This window comes from Bubalus bubalis, chromosome 4, assembly GCF_019923935.1.
Source record: "Bubalus bubalis isolate 160015118507 breed Murrah chromosome 4, NDDB_SH_1, whole genome shotgun sequence".
Lineage (NCBI taxonomy): Eukaryota > Metazoa > Chordata > Mammalia > Artiodactyla > Bovidae > Bubalus > Bubalus bubalis.
Genome location: NC_059160.1, coordinates 74,883,203 through 74,903,967, shown reverse-complemented (window position 1 = coordinate 74,903,967; position 20,765 = coordinate 74,883,203). Strand labels below are relative to the sequence as shown.

At 42.2% G+C, this 20,765-nt stretch overlaps 1 protein-coding gene and 1 pseudogene across 1 annotated transcript in view; one reads left to right on the top strand and one right to left on the bottom strand.

Annotated features, from left to right (window-relative positions):
* Positions 1-17,521, top strand: part of IL22 (interleukin 22) — a 28,583-nt gene extending 11,062 nt beyond the window's left edge. Inside the window, exons 2-6 of the mRNA XM_025283921.3 lie at positions 11,786-12,017; positions 12,976-13,041; positions 13,150-13,296; positions 14,220-14,285; positions 16,952-17,521. Coding sequence (XP_025139706.1) covers positions 11,832-12,017; positions 12,976-13,041; positions 13,150-13,296; positions 14,220-14,285; positions 16,952-17,059 — 573 coding nt within the window. The 5' untranslated portion in view covers positions 11,786-11,831 and the 3' untranslated portion in view covers positions 17,060-17,521. The remainder of the gene's footprint in view (positions 1-11,785; positions 12,018-12,975; positions 13,042-13,149; positions 13,297-14,219; positions 14,286-16,951) is intronic.
* Positions 17,522-18,852: 1,331 nt separating this feature from the next.
* On the bottom strand, positions 18,853-19,757 carry LOC102390039 (annotated as a pseudogene).
* Between the last annotated feature and the right edge of the window lie 1,008 nt (positions 19,758-20,765).

The window sequence follows — 20,765 nt, the reverse complement described above, 5'->3', positions numbered from 1 at the left end:
GGCTACTAAACCAAATTACTATGTTAACTATTACTGCATTTTTAAAAGGTATTAAACATGGGTTCAAGAATCCTGACTTGGTACTATATTCTAATAGAAACAAAACAGATATTTGTTAAAGAGACTGAAATAGATTAGCTTAGTTTGCCTGGTTGTTAAGAATTTGGAAGTAATAACAAAATGGCACTTCTCTTAAAACATATTGCATTTCAGACTTGCCACTGATTTAGAATGAAATCTTGTCCAACTAACCTAAATTGGTAATGCTTCACCCTATTTATAGCACAAACAGCCTTTGAGTTAGGACAGTGGCAAAGAAAAGGGAAAGGGGGCATTTTCTCAGGACTGACATTTGTGATATTTTAAAACCAAATTACCTCAGAATTGGAACTGTATTTTATCAGTTGTATTTTAACAAGTTCAACAGGGTCAAAAAAATCTAGGAAAGGTCTAGTTTACTTGGCCCACAATTTTCCCATCAGAGACTGAGAAAGTTTGGTAAAACTGCACTAAGATACACAGAATTTTCAATATGAATTTTTAAAGCAACATTTTAAAATACAATTTAACCTGAGCAAAAGATTGTGAGAATAACTGACAATCCTAAAATTGATTAGAGATTTGGGATAAAAGATTCACTGATAATAGGTAATTAGCAATGACTTTGAATATCTGGTGGTATAAGCAAGTGTGAATTAGGATTTTTTAATAGAGATTTACTAGCTAAAATAATCAATGAAAAGAGAGACTGGGATGGATCTACAGATTTAAAAAAATCTATGCTAGTAAAGGACAGACATTAAGAAGACAATGCCAAATTCTGTGTTTATGCCCTGGAGTAGTGAGAAATTGCATAAACATTACTTTCTTTTATCATTTAAATCAGTTTGAGTACTTGGTATTACTAGAGAGGAAACTGTACTCATTTATATTATGACATCCCCGTGGGTAAGTTCCCTTTAAGATGAGGTAAAGTACAGACTTACATGGTTTAGTCCTCAGGAAGGAGAGAAAGGTGCCTATGGTTGACAAGTGTCTTTGTGGGCAAAGTGTTAAGAAGGAGGGTGGACACGGTAGGAAGTTGTCCTGGGTGCTGACAGGGCTATATCTTCGAACAGAACTGAAAAGCAGAGAAAGTTCATGTTTAGGAACCCTAGCTAGTCTCCCAGGGATGGCGGAGCCTGGTGGGCTGCCATCTATGGGGTTGCACAGAGTCGGACACGACTGAAGTGACTTAGCAGCAGCAGCAGCTAGTCTCTAGCTTGTTCTTTGCTGGATACCTCTAGCTCTCCTCTCTACTGACCTTGAATAAAACCGCACACTCATTTTGTTTTTAGGAAATGAGCATCCCATAATCTCTGTCTCCAAGCCAAGTTGGTACTCATTCACCACCAAGGGAAAGTGATTAATAACAGCTTAATATCTTCTACTGTGATGTAGCTGGGAATTAAAAATATAACCAGATCTCAGGGAGACAGTTTGGAAACACTATCAAAGGGTATAAAAAAAGATCTTATTTATGTAGGCGAGAGATGGTAAATGCTCTGGAATGTGATGAATTCATATTCTAAAGATGCTAATTCTCTCTGAATTAGTCTTTAACTTAAACAATATTCTAAAGTTTCTGCAGCATTTTTCCAGGAACTTGACAAGTCTGTTATAAAATTTATGTAAAATATATGCCAAAAGTTCATGAATAGCTAAGCCAGCCTTGAAAACGTAGAGAAAAGAGGGTAGACGTCTAGATATAAAGACTCAGTAATAAAAAATATGGAACTGGCTCAAAAACAAAAAGAGAAAACCAAATAAATCAATGGGAAAAAAGCAGAGAGCTCAAAGATAACTGTTTATTAATGAGAAATTCACATAGGATAAAGGATTCACTGTTTTAGTAACTGTGTTGGGAAAACTGTCTCATTAAGTGGAAAAAATAAAACTGATTCCCTACTTTCCATCATATACAAAAGGCATTAAAAGCCTGATTGTGAAGGGCAAAATTATAGGGTAAATACAAGAAAAGACAGAGAATTATCTTTGTGACCTAAGGATGAAGGGAGACTTTTTACACAAAACCTTGGCAAGTACAAATCATACAATGACAAAAAGAAATTTAAGATGACATCCAAATCACATTTTCTGTTCAACAAAGGAGAAGTAGACAAAGTTAATAGGCAGGACACAAATTGGGAGAAGAGTTTGTTATGCCTACAACCCAAAAGAAAATAATACATAAAATATATAGGGTACATTCACAAATTATCACTAACAATAACAATGAGAGACCAAAGCCCATTAAAAAAATGGGCAATTGATGTAAACAATCGATTTATAAAAAAAGACATAGTGGCTGCAAACATATGAAAAATGCTCATTTTAACAATGAGATGCCATTTTAAACCTCTAAAAAAACCTGAATGATGTCATGTGTGTGTGTGTATCTTAGAAAACAGAAATATTACTTCACTGATATGAGAGAATAAATATTGACTCTGCTGTGTCTAGTAAATGAAGTTATGTGTATGGCCCAGTAGACCTATTCCTGGGTAACTATTTCAAAAATACTCTCCAAAATTACCATTAAAATGACTTGGATGAAATGAGGTTGCTTAGTGCTGTGATGTCTGCACAGCAGTGAAGCAGAGGTGGTTTACAAGTAATAAGTCATAAAACGTGGGAACCAATAATAAAACGTGGAGACACAAGATAGAATGTCATGTTAGGAACAGGACCTACACACAGCAACACAGATTGCAAGAACACAGTGTGAGTGAAAGGTTAAGAAAGAGAACCATTCCTATAAAATAAAAATGGCACCCCCACTAAACAGCAGTTTACAAGGATGAAAATATATTTACAAATGTATGCCAAATACATGAGAGCAGCTGTTTATAGCAGGCTTAGGGGTGGTGGTGGTTGATGGGTGCAGAGGGAAGGAGAACAGTGAGGGTAGGAGCTCACACACACACACACACACACAAACATACACACACAGAAGGAACCTCATATGGAACAACACTCATGTATGTTGTACTGAGGAGTATGATGAATACAAAACTTCTTACCTGAGCTACCTAAAGTCCTGCTTCTAGAGAGATGTGTACTTTAAAGGAATGGACTGTGGATTTCTAAGCATTGGCCAATGAGTCAGGAAGGAGTATAACCGTGCATCAGTGAATATTCATCATTCATCACCTGCCATGTGTCTGGCACTGTTCTAGTGTTGTAGCCACACGTTCTGGGAAAAAAACTCACTCAGAAGGACAATGCAGATAATGGAGTGCAGTTCATTACACCGGCGGGCCCAAGGCAGAGTCTCCTCTTAGCCAAGGACCTGGACCAGTTTTTCTGAAAACCTTATATACCCTAAGTTTACATGCCCAAACCCACCTCCCCAAATTCCGTGAAACTAGTCTGAACAAAGGAAAAGGAAGATACAATAAAAGTTAACCCCTGATTCATATGCCTTAAGCCTAGGTAGTTCAGTTCAGTTAAGTTCAGTTGCTCAGTCGTGTCTGACTCTTTGAGACCCCATGAATCGCAGCATGCCAGGCCCCCCTGTCCATCACCAACTCCCAGAGTTCACTCAGACTCAGTCCTTCGAGTCAGTGATGCCATCCAGCCATCTCATCCTCTGTCGTCCCCTTCTCCTCCTGCCCCCAATCCCTCCCAGCATCAGAGTCTTTTCCAGTGAGTCAACTCTTCGCATGAGGTGGCCAAAGTACTGGAGTTTCAGCTTTAGCATCATTCCTTCCAAAGAAATCCCAGGGCTGATCTCCTTCAGAATGAACTGGTTGGATCTCCTTGCAGTCCAAGGGACTCGCAAGAGTCTTCTCCAACACCACAGTTCAAAAGCATCAATTCTTCGGCGCTCAGCCTTCTTCACAGTCCAACTCTCACATCCATACATGACCACAGGAAAAACCATAGCCTTGACTAGACGAACCTTTGTTGGCAAAGTAATGTCTCTGCTTTTGAATATACTATCTAGGTTGGTCATAACTTTCCTTCCAAGGAGTAAGCATCTTTTAATTTCATGGCTGCAGTCACCATCTGCAGTGATTTTGGAGCCCCAAAAAATAAAGTCTGACACTGTTTCCACTGTTTCCCCATCTATTTCCCATGAAGTGGTAGGACCAGATGCCATGATCTTCATTTTCTGAATGTTGAGCTTTAAGCCAACTTTTTCACTCTCCTCTTTCACTTTCATCAAGAGGCTTTTGAGTTCCTCTTCACTTTCTACCATAAGGGTGGTGTCATCTGCATATCTGAGGTTATTGATATTTCTCCCTGCAATCTTGATTCCAGCTTGTGTTTCTTCTAGTCCAGCATTTCTCATGATGTACTCTGCATAGAAGTTAAATAAGCAAGGTGACAATATACAGCCTTGACTTACTCCTTTTCCTATTTGGAACCAGTCTGTTGTTCCATGTCCAGTTCTAACTGTTGCTTCCTGACCTGCATACAGGTTTCTCAAGAGGCAGGTCAGGTGGTCTGGTATTCCCATCTCTTTCAGAATTTCCCACAGTTTATTGTGATCCACACAGTCAAAGGCTTTGGCATAGTCAATAAAGCAGAAATAGATGTTTTTCTGGAACTCTCTTGCTTTTTCCATGATCCAGCGGATGTTGGCAATTTGATCTCTGGTTCCTCTGTCTTTTCGAAAACCAGCTTGAACATCAGGAAGTTCACGCACGGTTCACATATTGCTGAAGCCTTGCTTTGAGAATTTTGAGCATTACTTTACTAGCATGTGAGATGAGCGCAATTGTGCAATAGTTTGAGCATTCTTTGGCATTGCCTTTCTTTGGGATCAGAATGCAAACTGACCTTTTCCAGTCCTGTGGCCACTGCTGGGTTTTCCAAATTTGCTGGCATATTGAGTGCAGCACTTTCACAGCATCATCTTTCAGGATTTGAAACAGTTCAACTGGAATTCCATCACCTCCACTAGCTTTGTTCATAGTGATGCTTTCTAAGGCCCCTTACCTGAGGCAAATTTGTTGACACCTGTTTTATTACAGGAGGGGGCCTCCCATACACAATTTTGTATGGAGAAGAGCCATGGGACTGTGGGGTCATCCTGAGTCTGAGCAGAGCCGTCGGAAACAAGTCCACCCAGGAACAGTCAGTCTCTAAGATCCACTTGGAGAGTGTCTCTTTAAGTGTCTGGTTGGTTCCTTCCACCATCCCAGAACTCTGGGGCCTATATGCTGTATGTAATTTCCACTTGATGTTTAAAGTTTTGCTTACTTGTTATACTAAATCAGCTATGAAAGTCAGGCTGTTGTCCGATCCAATGCTGGTAGGAAATACAAACCTGGGAACTATCTCCCTAAGCAGGCACTGGGCTACTTTTGATGCTCTTTCAGTCCGGGTAGGAAAAGCTTCCACCCATCCCGAGAATGTACATACTATGACCAGCAGGTAATGGTAGTGTCAGTGAGGTTTCATTTCAGTGAAGTCCACTTCCAGGTGTTCAAAGGGCAGCGAGCGTTTTACCTGAATCCCTGGAGGTTTCCGTCTGTGCCAGAGGCAGCATTGACCTGTGAGCAGGCAGTGCAGTTCTGAGATTTGTCCTTTTGACAGCTAGAGGGCCTGGATTAGAGCATATCGTTCGGTCAGTTGAGCGGACCAGTGTGATGGCAGAGAGCTAGCCTCAACGATGGTTTCTTCCATGACTACTGCATATCCCGACAGTCATTGTCCTTGTTTCACCAGGCTGGTGCCCTTGGTGTACAGGACCCAATCTGGGTCCGGGATTGGCTGGTCTCTCAAGTCAGGTCTGCTGGCATATTTCCTTGCAATCATGTGAGGGCCCACCTTCTCCCACAAGAAAGAGAGTGACCAGATTCAGGGCCTGACAAGTCTCAGTAGTAACATGGGGGTTCTCACCTAACAGTCCCTGGTATTGAGCAATCCGGGATGTTAACAGCCATTTATGGAGGTCCCCTCACAGGAGAATGTTGACCTCATGCGGGACTTTTATGAACAAATCTTGGCCCAAAGTAAGCTTGGTTGCCTCCCAGACCAGTAAGGCAACTGCAGCAACTGCCCGTAAGCATCCCAGTCACCCAGTGGCAACACTGTCCAGCTGATTAGAGATAAGTCACCAGTCTGTCCCATGTCCCCATAGTCTGGGACAACACTCCCATAGCCACCCTGTCCTTTTCAGTCACGTAAAGAGTAAACGGCTTAGCAAGGCCTGCCAGGCCCAAGGCGGGTGCTGATGTAATTGTACCGGGTTTGAGTTCTATTACTAGTGGGACTTGTTTTGCAAGCCTGGGGGACAGGGGGGTGGGTTGTCTTCCGCCCAGGCCTCAGGGAATTGTTGAGTTAACACTCTCTCTTGACTGTTTAGCCCCTCCGGTTTCCTTGCCGGGAGACTGTGCAACCTCCATTCATCTTGAGGGGTTACTGAGAGGAAGAGTAATTAGGTGGTTGAGCCCACTCGAACAGTGGGTCTTTCTTGGGGGGAAAGGTCACTTGTGCCCCCAATTTAGACAGTAAGTCTCTTCCTAACAGGTACTGGGCATTCAGGGATGTATAAAAATTCATGAGTCACTTGGTGTCCCCACACCTGACATTTTCAGAGTAGGCTAGAGATACAAAGGCTGCATTTATCACCATCTGAGACCCAGCAGCCTCTGGCTGGGTCTATTGGCTTATAAGTCTATAGGCTTCGCACAGTCTTTCACAGAACTCAGAGGGTGATTCACTTTCCCTTTGAATCACTTGGGAGGGTTTTGCAATACTCATAGCTTTTCGGGCCCCCCTCTTGAGACCTTGTAAAATAGTCACCTGATATCTCTCCAGGTGGCCCCTCCCTTCCTCTGTGTTACAGTCCCCATTGGGCCTCTTATCGGGGGTGGCTAGTTTTGCCCACTGCTGTGGGTTTGCAGTACCCTCAGGTGCCATTTCTCTTAACCATTTTCTGGCCTCAGGATCCTGTTCTTTCCTCAGTGCTGAAAAGGGAGACTAGTAGTTGGGTTATGTCATTCTATGTAGGGCGGTGGGTTCGAAAAATAGTCTCCATTAGCCTAATCATGGCTTGTGGCTCCCCCGAGTTTGGTGGAGCATGTCTCTGCCAGTTTAATATATTGGTAGAGGAAAATGGCTGGTAATACTAGGCTACAGGGGGCTGATGGTAGTGCCCCATGCGTCCTGAACCGAAGGCTGTTGTAGCTCTCTGAGGGGCATCTGTAGCGGGGTTCTTTCCCCCTGTTCCTTGGCAGAGTGCAGCCTCTGTCTAATTGCTGTGTTTTCTTCCCCCTTCCCATCAGTACTCACCGGGAGAGATGGATACAATCTAGGAGGTCCAGCTGAGGTGGAATTCTGGGGGCATTGACCAGAGGTCTCCACTGCTGGGTTTGGAGCCTGCCGAAACGGCGGCTCTACGAACTCTGGGAGAGCTGGTGGAAGAGCAGTGGCTGCTGCAGGAACTTCACCTGGCCCTGGATGGGGCATTAAGGCGGCCTCTGGTCCTGGTGGAGCACTGGGAGGCAAGCGCGTCATTATCCAGTATGGGGAGGGGTCAGGTCATCCCCATCCAAATCCTGTAGAATTTCCTTTTTTATCATCAGTCAATGTTTGTGCCATTAATATTTTTCCCTTTCCCTTCTGGATACAGAACCTTGTCCAAGGAGGAGGGTCTTGAGCTAACCCTAGCCATGAGTCAATATATGGATATTGATTCAGGTGTCCTGGCTCTCCTGTGACTACTGTATAGACTGGTTCCACTATTTTTAAGTTCATGGTGTTCTCTGGTGGCCATCCTACTCCCATAGGGCACCATTCGACCTCACAGAGTATGTGGAGGAGGTTAGGCTTCATCTTCACCCCATAGTCTCCTCCTAATCCCTTCTTTAAATTTTTAATCATGCACTCCAATAAAGCTGACTTAGATTCACTTCCCCCCATCTTGCTTACCTTCTTGGACCTTCTTCTACTTTTCCTTTTCGTTCTGTCTACAAAGTTCTCAGTACCCTATGTACTTCTGATATTTGCCACTCAATGACACTTGAATTGCCATTCTGCCTCCTTCCTAATTGGGGTGAGAAGAGTCTTACCTGGCCAGATCCCAGAGGGAGAAGGGGGATTGGCATGTCTTCACCTGCCGGTCAGCACTGCCAAACCAGAACACCACGTGGTCCAAGACTGTTTCTCCTTTAACTTTTAAAGTTCATTCTGCCTTGGTGGGCTTGATCAGGTGCGGATGAAAATACAGATGGGTTAAATATCCCATGTCCCAGGCTGTCTCCGGAAAAGCCAATTCGTACTCACTTATGTATCCCCCTCCTTCTAGCCTGACAATTCCGAAGGGGTCAAGAATTTCATAGCAGATGGGACACCTCCTTGGGGAGGGCAGAATACGAGCACACAAAAACCAAGTTTCTTTTCCTAAAAATCCCCTGGCAATTGCTTGGTAATAATTTTCCCCAAGACGGCGTGGACACTACCTCTTAAATGACCTTCACAAATTTCCTTCCTGAGCTCTAACACGCTCGTCAACCTGTGCACCAAGCAATCGTTGCCACCTGCCTATTCCAGGCTCCTGTGGGTCTGTGCCCCTTCTAATCCCTCCCAGGGGGCTGATCAGGCCCCCTCTCCCACCCTACCGGGTGGTTTCCTCCTCACCTGAGTACTCAGTTCCCCTGCTGCCGTCCACCTCTTGCTAACATGAAAGGTCCAGGCATTGAGAAGCAAAATCCTTCCAGAAGGGCGAGGCACCTTCCCCCCTCTAGAAGATTCGAACCGCAAGGCCTCGGAGTAGTCCCAAATGGGACTTGTCTCCTCAAAGTGAGGAGTTTCCCGGCCCATCAAATGTTGTAGCCACACGTTCTGGGAAACAAACTCACTCAGGACAATGCAGATAGTGGAGTGCAGTTTATTACACCGGCGGGCCCAAGGCAGAGTCTCCTCTTAGCCAAGGACCTGGACCAGTTTTTCTGAAAATCTTATATACCCTAAGTTTACGTGCCCAAACCCACCTCCCCAAATTCCCTGAAACTAGTCTGAACAAAGGAAAAGAAAGATACAATCAAAGTTAACCCCTGATTCATATGCCTTAAGCCTAGGTAGTTAACAGTGGACAATTATCAATAGGCCTGTGGTCATACCCCAATAAGCATAATAGAATTTATGATTCTATTTGGTTACACAGATAATTAGGGTATTCTTTTAGGCAACAGAGAGTCTAGGTACGAGCCCTGGGGCTCTTCCATCCAGGGGGCCTGGTTTTCCAGTTGGTATGTCGTTTCCACAGATACTGGGCATAGAGCTCAAAGTCCACTGTCCAGCCCAAGATGGAGGCTGTTCTGTCTGTTTCCTCCTTCACTAGGTGCTGGGATGGTGTTTGAATGAGACACAAAGCCTGCCTCTGGCTGGAGACTAGAAACGGTTCTCTTTATTAATCTTTCACTCACACTCTGGTTACCCCTGGCTGATCTGCATTAGGCCAGGCAGATCGTTGCGTGTAGCTAAGATCAACCACGGGTACAGTCTATCTGTCTGGGGTCAGGGAGCATGATGCTGCGGCTGCCCTTTATCCAGTGTGGCTTCTGGGAGAGACTTGAAAATTCACCAAGAAATAACTTCAGAGAAGACACATTAATAATCTGGAATTATTTAGCACACACATGTCTCTATGAATAGTTGTTTTCACAGAAGCAGTTTTATGATGTGTCTACTGTCTCTCCTAATAGCACGTACTTGTGAGACTCCTTGTATGATGGTTTGGAAATCCACCTACAGCCCTAGAGCAGACTTTCCCCTTGGTAGGCCTTGTCAAGCTCACTAAAATCTAAGATCTTGGCTCCATTAACACTATCTTACTAATAAGATGATTGTTCATCAGGGCCACATAATGAACAATGGATGTATTGCTGCTACTAAAGACTGGTTTGCAATTTTCTGACATTCTATTTTTGTTTCACAACTATTTATTCCTTATACGGGAACACTAATGAATCTGGCAAGTAGCACTGGGTCAAACCCCAACAAAAGAAGGCAATTCCCAAATTACCTCCATGCAGGTTCCCAAAGACACTTAGTAAATTATTTAATCTATTTATCTATTCATTCAATATGCTCTTACCAAGTCCTTCCTATGTGTATAGCACTGTTCTAAGTGCTGGAGATACAAAGATGAAAGAGAGGGATAGACTTTTCCCTCAAGAGCATATAATTCAATAATGTCAGAATTTATTTTGTGCTGGGAACAAAATTATGTATGTTTGTAAGGTTCCCAGGCAAACCAACAGAAGCCTAATTTAATCCATTATATAGTTTAACTCTATATAGAGAACTTAACTATGCATAGAGTTAAGAGCTTAACTCTTAACTCGAATGCTAATATAATTATATAGCATTTTGGACAAAAATGGTCATATCATATATAGTAGGAAATTGGAAAAGAAGAGTTTTCTCATCTGGCATTCATGAATTAGCTCAAGCAAACTTGTACAGTGGGTATAATGGTATGGTTTTTAAGTACTCTCCCTAACCTTCCTTTTTAATTACCTTCCCAAATACTCAGTGTTCTCATGCTCTCTTAACTCTTCACTGTGGCTCCTTGCCGAAGGCCTGTGCAATCTCACAAAATGCTCAAATTTCTACAATTATTCACATGCCTTCTTTGATGCTCCTGATCCAAGCTTGTTGCAAAAAGAAAAATCTGATCAAACTAATCTGCACGAATTTACATTCCTTCCCTTAGCAATAGATCAGGGCCCTTGTTCCCTGTTCCCACCTCCTTGGGAAGGTTTCAGTTTTAGGTATTATTTAGAGTTCAATGTATTTTAATAAAAACCACCGGTAATCATTAAATTGCCAGATTCTCTTCTTTAGACTTTCATGTATATAATAAAAAGTGTTATAAGGTTTTTGGAAACATTTGGGGGGGGGACTTGTGTGTTGTTTAGAATGAGTGCAGGTAAAATGAACTACTTGACTGTATTCTTAAAATACTTGCATGTTAAGAAAAATACTGATCAGATTGTTCAGCATTAATATTTTCAAGTTTAAATTGATATTGATTATGATTTAATGAAAAATTTAAGATATATTTGTATCTACTGTAATTGTTTGGTCACTTAATGCCATAGAATGGGAGGAAAATTATGTTAGCCAATACTGCTACTTTTAAAATTTAAGTCTTCTTCAGCATTCAGCATATTTTTTAAAAAAGGACATAAAATTTTAAAAAATGGAACTGTCTCCAAGCTGTCATTACTGCTTATTTTAAAGTAAAGGATATAGGTCTTTTTTGTTTGATCACCTCTAAAGAGATAAGAATCTATGAAGCTGCTAGGAAAATGAGTCCGTGACCAAAATGCTTACTCACTACAGGAGATCAGAAAATTTTAAACTAAACCTGGAATCTACAAAGACAAAGCAGTCATTTTCTTTGAAAAGTATGTAGGGTTTAGAAACTTTCTGGGATTTGTCTGTAAAAGCACGCCCCGGGGCCTAATAGTGACGTTTTAGGGAAATGCTGGCGTATCAAGGTGGGAAGGCTTGGAGGTGGTGCTCTGTGGGCTCCTATGGTGGTTAGGTAGTTCTCAGAAGACAGCACTGGAAATTAGATAATTGCTGATGTCATATTTTTCACACACACAATTTGGTGTCCTGGGGGCTATAAAAGCAGCAGCTTCTACTTTCCTATCACAAGCAGAAACCTCGATACAGGTAAGTCCTCCATCGAACTTGGTAGGATTGGCTTGCTGGGTCTATTCGGGATACTTTTTTCCCTTGATGTTGATTTTGTTTCTCGTTCTCTTGATACCAGGTTCTTCTTCCCTGGTCACCCATTGCTCAGGTTTGCTTTGTCCACGATGGCTGCCCTGCAGAAACCTGTGAGCTCTCCCCTCAGGGACACTCTGGCCGCCGGCTGCCTCCTTGTCATGGTGCTGTGCTCCCAGGGAGGAGCGGCTGCACCCGTCACGTCGCACTGTAGGCTCAACGAGTCCGACTTCCAGGAGCCCTACATCTTCAACCACACCTTCACTCTGGCTCAGGAGGTACTCATCTCAGTCTTTCTCTTTTGCATCTTATCTACTTGGAACCTAAATCGTTCTTAAAATTTCTTCAGAGGACATCTAAGATCTTTAACAGATGAACATTAATCGCTGCTGGTATACCTGTCATCATTTTCTATGTCTCTTTTAAGACTTTTTGGAGATCAAGCTTTACCTCAAGACCTTCCATTTTGCCCATTAGGATATGTGCATTCAGTTTTACCCCCAAAGGAGCCATGTAGTAACCCATCTGACTGTTTATGGTTCCCTTTACTTCTCTAAGCATTCTTTTATTTTTTGAAGAGAAAGAAATTGACATTTTTGATCACTTACTATGTTATGAGCTCTATTCTAGGAGCTTTAAATCCATTCTTTCTTTTTTACTGAAGTATAGTTCATTGACAGTATTATTTAAGTTCCAGGTATACAGCATAGTGATCCACAATTTTTAAAGATTATTCTCCATTTATAGTTATTATAACATATTGGCTATATTACCTATGCTGTACATTATACTTTTCTATCTTATTTTTTTAATTTATTTTGAAGTATAGTTGGTTTACAGGGTCATGTTAGTTTCCAGTGTACAGCATGCTGATTCAGGTCTATATATATGTATAAATATACATATATATGTGTATATATAATATATGCATATTCTTTTATATATTATTTCCCCTTATTGGTTATTATAAAATATTGAGTATAGTTCCCTGTACTATTTAGTAACTTCTTATTAGTTGTCTATTTTATACATTGTAGTGTATGTATGTTAATCCCAAACTTCTAATTTATCCTTCCCCTCAACCCCTGAGCATCATTTTAAACCCATGCACTAAAGAATCCTTTCTTTAGTCTTCACAGTGCTGCTATGGGAAGAGGGGACAGAGTACAGCTTTGCTTACACACATTTCTTCTAGCTTTATGATGTCCAGGCACTTAGTCTTTTCTTCTCTTCCAGGCTAGTTTGGCAGATAACATCACAGATGTTCGTCTCATTGGGAACAAATTGTTCCACGGAATCCATGTAAGCCATAGGCGTGATGCCACTTGTGGTTACTTGGAGTGGTGGTGAGGATGGGCTGCGTCTTGTGAATGTCACCTAATTTGAGCCCTGCTGTTTCACTTTCACCAGCAGGTGACGAAGCGCTGCTACGTGCTGAAGCAGGTGCTGAACTTTATTCTTGAAGAGGTGCTGTTCCCCCAATCCGATAAATTCCACCCCTATATGGAAAAGGTGGTGCCCTTCTTCTCCAGGCTCAGCAAAAAGCTAAGCCAATGTGTAAGTTCTTCTCCAGCCTAAGTCCAATCCTCCCAGGTGCCTGCCTTTCCTCTTTCTTCTGTGTAGAACCCTCTTCCTTCCCACCCCAGTGCTCCTTCCATGCTGGTAGTGAGAGGTGCCTCCGTCACACCATTACAGAAATCATTTGGCATCACAACCTGTTTGCTTTTGCTTTAATTGAGTCACATATTGAGTTGATTGTGATGGGCAGGGTCTGAAAGACCACAGGAGGCTCATTTCGAATTGCTGGGAAAAAGCGATTCAGACTATGTGAGATGAGAAAGGTGTTGGGAGCTGTAAGGAAAAATACCTATTGGTGCAAATGGATTCACTGAATATAAGTTGATGGAGGGAGGAGATGGGAAAGAGAGAAAGGGAGAAACAAGATTTAATATTCGGCAGTGGGTGGGTGGATGAAGACTGCTGCCCTTTTGATAATGGAAGTGACAAAATCAGAGGTGTGTGAGTTTGATGCCTCTGAATATTGAAAACTAAGAAAAATATTTTGGTGGAGTAGGCTGAGCAAAGGGGGCCTAGTATTTATTGAGGAGGGCCCTGTTCACATAAGATGTTTTATGTAGGTTTCTTGTTCTGAGCCCATGTTTTTGATGAGGTGCCGTTATGGTTTTATTCTTGACAGGATTTGCATAAACCACTCCGCTCTTTCCACAAACTTCAACCTCAGTAGGGTTGTCCAAAGGTGAAGTGAGGTCCCGTGTAAGGGAAATGACTGGATTTTGGTGTCCCAGGGAATTGAAGAGGTCAGAAAATCTAGGTCACTATTGATATCTAGGTCATTGTGGGCAAAATTGCTAAGAACTTTAATTCCAGATGAATTGTAACATACTTCAGTTAGGAAGGCTGAGTTTCAAAATCTTCAGTACAACAATGTTAAACTTGTTACTCTCATTTCCATTTTGTAGCATGTTGAGTCTGACAACCAGCACATCCAGAGAAATGTACAGAATCTGAAGAACACAGTGAAAAAGGTACTACTAACAACTATTAGTACTAAATCATTTGATAGAAGAGACAAATATTGTTTTTCTTCCCTTTCTTTCCTTTTTTCTCCCACGTCATGATTTTTTACTTGACTCTCCTGCCATTGGGTTGATTATTCAAGTGCACGTTAAGGATAGATGTGTCTATGCTATGCTATGCTATGCTAAGTCACTTCAGTCGTGTCTGACTCTGTGTGACCCCATAGATGGCAGCCCACCAGGCTCTCCCATCCCTGGGATTCTCCAGGCAAGAACACTGGAGTGGGTTACCATTTCCTTCTTCAATGCATGAAAGCGAAAAGTGAAAGCGAAGTCGCTCAGTCGCGTCCGACTCTTAGCGACCCCATGGACTGCAGCCTACCAGGCTCCTCTGTCTATGGGATTTTCCAGGCAAGAGTACTGGAGTGGGGTGCCATTGCCTTCTCCGTAGATGTGTCTACATGTTTATAAGTCAGTTTCCAAATTTTGCAAATTCTAGAACTGGCTGGGAACTTAAGTCATTGACTTGTTGTCACCCATGTGCTAGGGATGGCCAGTGTCAGAGTCAGAATAGACTGCAGGACCTCTGAATCCCATCCAGGCCAGAAGTGCTGGACATTATACTTAGTCTCATTAGTTCTTAGGGAAATTTTAGATACCTACTGATTCATTTAGTCTGAAGAAGCATTTGTTCAAAACCAGAAAACTGGGTAAAACTTATTTGAAAGAATTTTGAAGTCATTCACACGATGATGTAAAACTTGGAGAAATATACCTAGAACAGCCATAATAAAAGAGCTGGACTTTCACATAGGATGAATTTCTGGAATGGTTTGATACTTATATTTAACTATTAAAATACCCAGCAGCTATTGGTTTTAACTTAAAAGTGAGAGTGAATGTCCCCCCAGTCTCTTTTACACAGTATCAAATAGAATAGAAATATTACTATTAGTAATGGATTCATTGTAGGGAAACGAATGTCCACACTGGAAGCCCTCTTTTTTCCTCTTTCCTTTTCCTTCTTTCCTGGTCTATTCCTTCCCTCGACAATGTGCTAATGAGCATCTATCTGATATAGGTTAGTGTATATTTTGACAGAGAATGATATGGTCAGGTGGCCCTATTTGGGGGGAAAGAACAACAGGGGAAGGCTTAGCTCAGCTGCTGTGACTCATCCAAAAACCAGAGCTACCATGAGCAGTAGCAAAAGTGATGATTTGGTAAGCAGGTACAATTAAACCTCAGAAACAAGAATGCTCTGGTTGATGGAATTTTCAGTAACAAGCGTAACCTCAATTCCCCCTTTTTTCCATCTTGATTTTTTAAATAAAAAGTATCTCTTCCTGAATGTGATTTAATGAACATTGTCAATGTCTTCCTTTGATAACTGAAGGATTTGTTTTTTTCATTGTGAAGATAAATTCTCTTGTCATAGAATGATTAGCTAGACACAGAGGGCTGAATATTAGCATGCCATAGCCAAGAAGTACTTTGCATTTCTGGTGTGAAAAATTCTTCATATGAGCTTACTTTGTTGTCTTTAGAAAAGTGGAGTGTGGGAGACAAAAAGCTGATGGTGATTTGTGTGGGAAAACAGAGATTTTAAAGCTCTTAATCCATTTTGAAGGAATTGACTTACACATAGGCAATCAGTTGCCATGTGGATGAGTTGTTATGCTTTTTTTTTTTTTTTTTTTTACCCTGTAGTTCCAGAAAGCCTAGTGAGAGAGGAATATTATTCAGAGAAATCTCAGCATGCATAAACACTGGTCGGCACTATGAAATGGGAGGGCATCTTGGGGGGATAGTAATCCCCTGTCACTGAAGAAAAGCAGAAAGCAGGCTGTAGCAGAACAGAGAACAGACAGTAGAATTCTTTATCATCTTGGGAGTCTTTGAGATATTAAAAAAAAATATCTCTTGTCATTATGTCAAAGGAAGTATCGAAAGGTGGAAAGATGGGAAAAAGCAGGAAGAGAAAGACCGAAGTCTAGAGGACAATGATGACTTAGGCTTGCTGTTTTCTTTGAAATAATCTTGAGCACATTTAATAGATTAGACAAGTTTCAGAGGAGGGGATTTAGACTTGTGTTCCCTCTCCCATGGGGTTTAAAAGACTCTTTTGCCTACTACTTGGAAGGAGGAGGAAAGAAAGGGTGTTAGACTGTATCTGGCCTTTCACCATTAAAGCAACTAGATAGGAGGCATTTGATATTTCCCCCACAAAAGTGAAAACTTGTTTTCCCCCACCTTGGTCAAGAAAGTGGAAACAGAAATAGTCCACATGTTTTGGTACATGTGGTAGTTTTGATTCAAGACTATTGGAGTTGAGTGGTTATACTAACTGATTGGTCACAGACAGTCATGGGGCTCAGAGGCAGGGCAAGGAGGGGTGAGTGGTGCTTGGGTCCCCCAGATCCCCCCACAGCCTCTACCTGCTTGCTCTGGTTAAGCAGTGATTTAACACATCAACCAGCTGAGACTGATGCCCATAGGTGCCCTCTCAGATCAGGTCATATATTTTGAAAAAGGGTATTATCACTAATCTTTTATAAAATGTTAAAACTTGGTTTCTGTTCCAACAACCTAACCATCTCATCTCTTTCTAATTTGTTTCTCTTTAGAAAACATGGTATAAATGCTGAAATACTTGTGTGTTCTTATTTTCACAGCTTGGAGAGAGTGGAGAGATTAAAGTCATTGGAGAACTGAACTTGCTGTTTACAACCCTGAAACGTGAATGTGCTCAAGTAGACCAAGGCTGGAAAATGGGTTACTAACCTTTCTCACCTGCTAAACAATAAGATCCCCCGAGGTTTTATCAAAAGGAAAAGGGGAGAGCCAAACTCCACAGTCCTGTGTAAATTCTAAAAAAACCCCTGGCTTAGCTTCAAAATGAGAACAATGTCACTTGTATCCATATCATCAGAAGCTAGACCTTCCAAGCATATTAATAACTTTTTATTGTAGTCAGTGTTTTATACACAGAAATTTAACTATTTCCCCACAAAAAAGATTACTTTCTATCTCTTTAGAAAAAGCCCCTAAATAACTTCATTTCCATAATCAATACTTTATATTTATGAATTAATTTATTGTTATAAGTACATGTCTTATTATTTATGTCACTTTACTAATATGGGTTTATTTATGGAAGCATTATAAAATATTTCTACTTAATTATAAGGTGAATAGTAATATTTATGTTAATAATTATGGAGTTATGTTTATTTAGTCTCAATAAACACATCGATATCCTAAATCTTGTGGCTTTGTGACTTTTTTCCCCGTTAATGTTTTCACTACCATCATCACCATCATCATCATCATGTAATCATTCCTATTTGCTAAATGGGTCCGAAAGTTGTATAAATGATTTTATTCCTGACTCTAAGCAAATAAGGTGCTATTAGTATTATCCCCTTTTACTGGTGAGAAAACTGAATCAGAAACATTTTTAAAATATTGTGTCACTATGAGTAGTTGAACCTTTTTAAGCTAGGTCTATCTGATTTCTAGGGGATCTTCTGTATTACTCATATAGATTTATTGTGTTGATTCAGCATGTGATTCTGAAAGTAAAAAGGTAAGAAATTTAAAAGAATTCATCTGCATCATTAGCAGTTTGTGGATAAAAGAAAAGAATGATGCTGGAGGAGAAATACATATTGCCTCTGTTGCTATAGATGAACTGCTTTTAGTTCTAGGTAGAGCCTGTTAGGCAGGGCATCCTCCAGTTCGCCCGTGAGTCAGGAAGGAAAGTGGAAGCTGATTGAGTTTGGGGAGTCTCATCTGCTAGTGGAGTTTAGCCCTGATAGAGAAGTCTTGTGAGTGGAAGATGACACACACATGAGGGCAAAAGCTGGACATTGTCAAGATTTGTGCAGCAGTACAGAGAAGAGAGAAGAGATAAAAGTTGGACTAGTTCTGTCTAGAAGAATGGACAAACAACACCAGCACTGAAGCTTGTGTAGGTCTCTCCATAGAAGGTGAAAGTCGGTGGTCAGCAGTCTAAAATGCTTTCTTCTCCAAAAATCCAGGAACTATTTTACAGGGCACTCACCAATTGTTTGCCAAGCTCCTGAAGGATGAGGTCAAGACTGATGATGATTAATATACAGAGCACAAAGAAGTGGTTACCTGTGAGGAGAAGGGCAATGTTCAGGCGAATAAGATGTACAAAGTATTAGGTATAAAATAAGCTACAAGGATATATTGTACAGCATGGGAAACAGTGAATATTTTATAACTATAAATGAAGTATGCTGCTGCTGCTAAGTCGCGTCAGTCATGTCCGACTCTGTGCGACCCCACAGACGGCAGCCCACCAGGCTCCTCTGTCCCTGGGATTTTCCAGGCAAGAATACTAGATTGGGTTGCTATTTCCTTCTCCAATGCATGAAAGTGAAAAGTGAAAGTGAAGCCACTCAGTTGTGTCCAACTCTTCCCGACCCCATGGATTGTACCCAACCAGGCTCCTCTGTCCATGGGATTCTCCAGGCAAGAGTATTGGAGTGGGTAGCCATTGCCTTCTCTGATAAATGAAGTTTAATCTTTATTTTTTTTTTCTGGTTTCATTCACTTTATTATTCTCTTTATAAAATTATGTGGTGGCTACATCTGGGGCCTGGGTCCTCTGCATGAAGACACTGGTGTGGGTCTTCACAAGATGGTCAGTGAATTCCTGATATGGAGACTTGGTGAACACTGTCTCTTTCCAGAGGTCAGGGGTGAGATAACTGTAGGTCTTGGAAATGGCATCAAAAGTGGCCTTGGCAAAGTTGCCAGGGTGGCGGTGCAGCCCCTGGCAGGAGTGTAGCAGTCATCGATGGCGGCCATCAGCAGCAGCTTCTTGGGCACAGGGGCGGAGACGATGCCAGTGCCTCTGGGGGCAAGGATGAGGAGCACCAGCAGGGAGCCACAGCGGCCAGTCACCTTGCAAAGAACCGTGTGGGTCTTGCCGATCTTGTTCCCCCAGTAGCCTCTTAGCATGGGGACAATGGACAGCTTGGCCAGGATGATGGCCCCATGGATGGCAGTGGCTACTTCCTTAGAATACCCAGCTGACATGTCTGTTATAATCCCGGATAGCAACAAATGCCTTGAACCTGGTCCACTGGCCAGCACGGGTCTGCTTTTGCATGGGCATAATCTTCAAAACCTCATCCTTGAGGGATGTGCCCAGGAAAAAGTCAATAATCTCAGACTCCTTGATGGGCAGAGAGAAAAGATAGATCTCCTCCAGGGACTTCATCTTCATGTCCTTGACCAGGAGGCCCAGCTTGGTAACCGGGAGCCACTCCTGTCCTCGGCCTTGCCTCCACGAAATCCACGGCCTCTGACCGGGCCCCGACCCCGGCCAGGACCCCTGCCCCAGACGCCACTGCGGAAGCCTCCCTGGAAGCCACCGCGGCCTCCCATTCCAGGGCCCCTGGAGCCTGCGGGTCCTCCCAGAGGACTGGCGTCATCCGCCAGTTGGTGTTTTCATGAAGAAGCAGCAAAGTATAACCTTTAAAAATCATGAATCACTATATCATACACCTGTAACTTATATAATGTACAGCAACTATCAGTTCAGTTCAGTCGCTCAGTCCTGTCTGACTCTTTGTGACCCCATGAACCGCAGCACGCCAGGCCTCCCTGTCCATCACCAAACTCATGTTCACCCAAACTTGGAGTTCACCCAAACTCATGTCCATCGAGTTGGTGATGCCATCCAACCATCTCATCCTCTGTCGTCCCCTTCTCATCCTGCTCTCAATCTTTCCCAGCATCAGGGTCTTTTCAAATGAGTCAACTCTTCGCATCAGGTGGCCAAAGTATTGGGGTTTCAGCTTCAACATCAGTCTTTCCAATGAACACCCAGGACTGATCTCCTTTAGGATGGACTGGTTGGACCTCCTTGCAGTCCAAGGGACTCTTAAGAGTCTTCTCCAACACCACAGTTCAAAATCATCAATTCTTCTGTGCTCAGATTTTTTTATAGTCCAACTCTCACATCCATACATAACCACTGGAAAAACCATAGCCTTGACTAGATGGACCTTTGTTGGCAAAGTAATGTCTCTGTTTTTAATATGCTGTCTAGGGACGGGGAGCCTGGTGGTGTGCTATCTATGGGGTCTCACAGAGTCGGACACAACTGAAATGACTTAGCAGCAGCAGGTTGGTCATAACTTTCCTTCCAAGGAGTATCTTTTAATTTCATGGCTGCAATCACCACCTGCAGTGATTTTGGAGCCCAGAAAAATAGTCAGCACTGTTTCCACTGTTTCCCCATCTATTTGCCATGAAGTGATGGGACCAGATGCCATGATCTTAGTTTTCTGAATGTTGAGCTTTAAGCCAACTTTTTCACTCTCCTCTTTCACTTTCATCAACAGGCGTTTTAGTTCCTCTTCACTTTCTGCCATAAGGGTGGTGTCATCTGCATATCTGAGGTTATTGATATTTCTCTCGGCAATCTTGATTCCAGCTTGTGCTTCA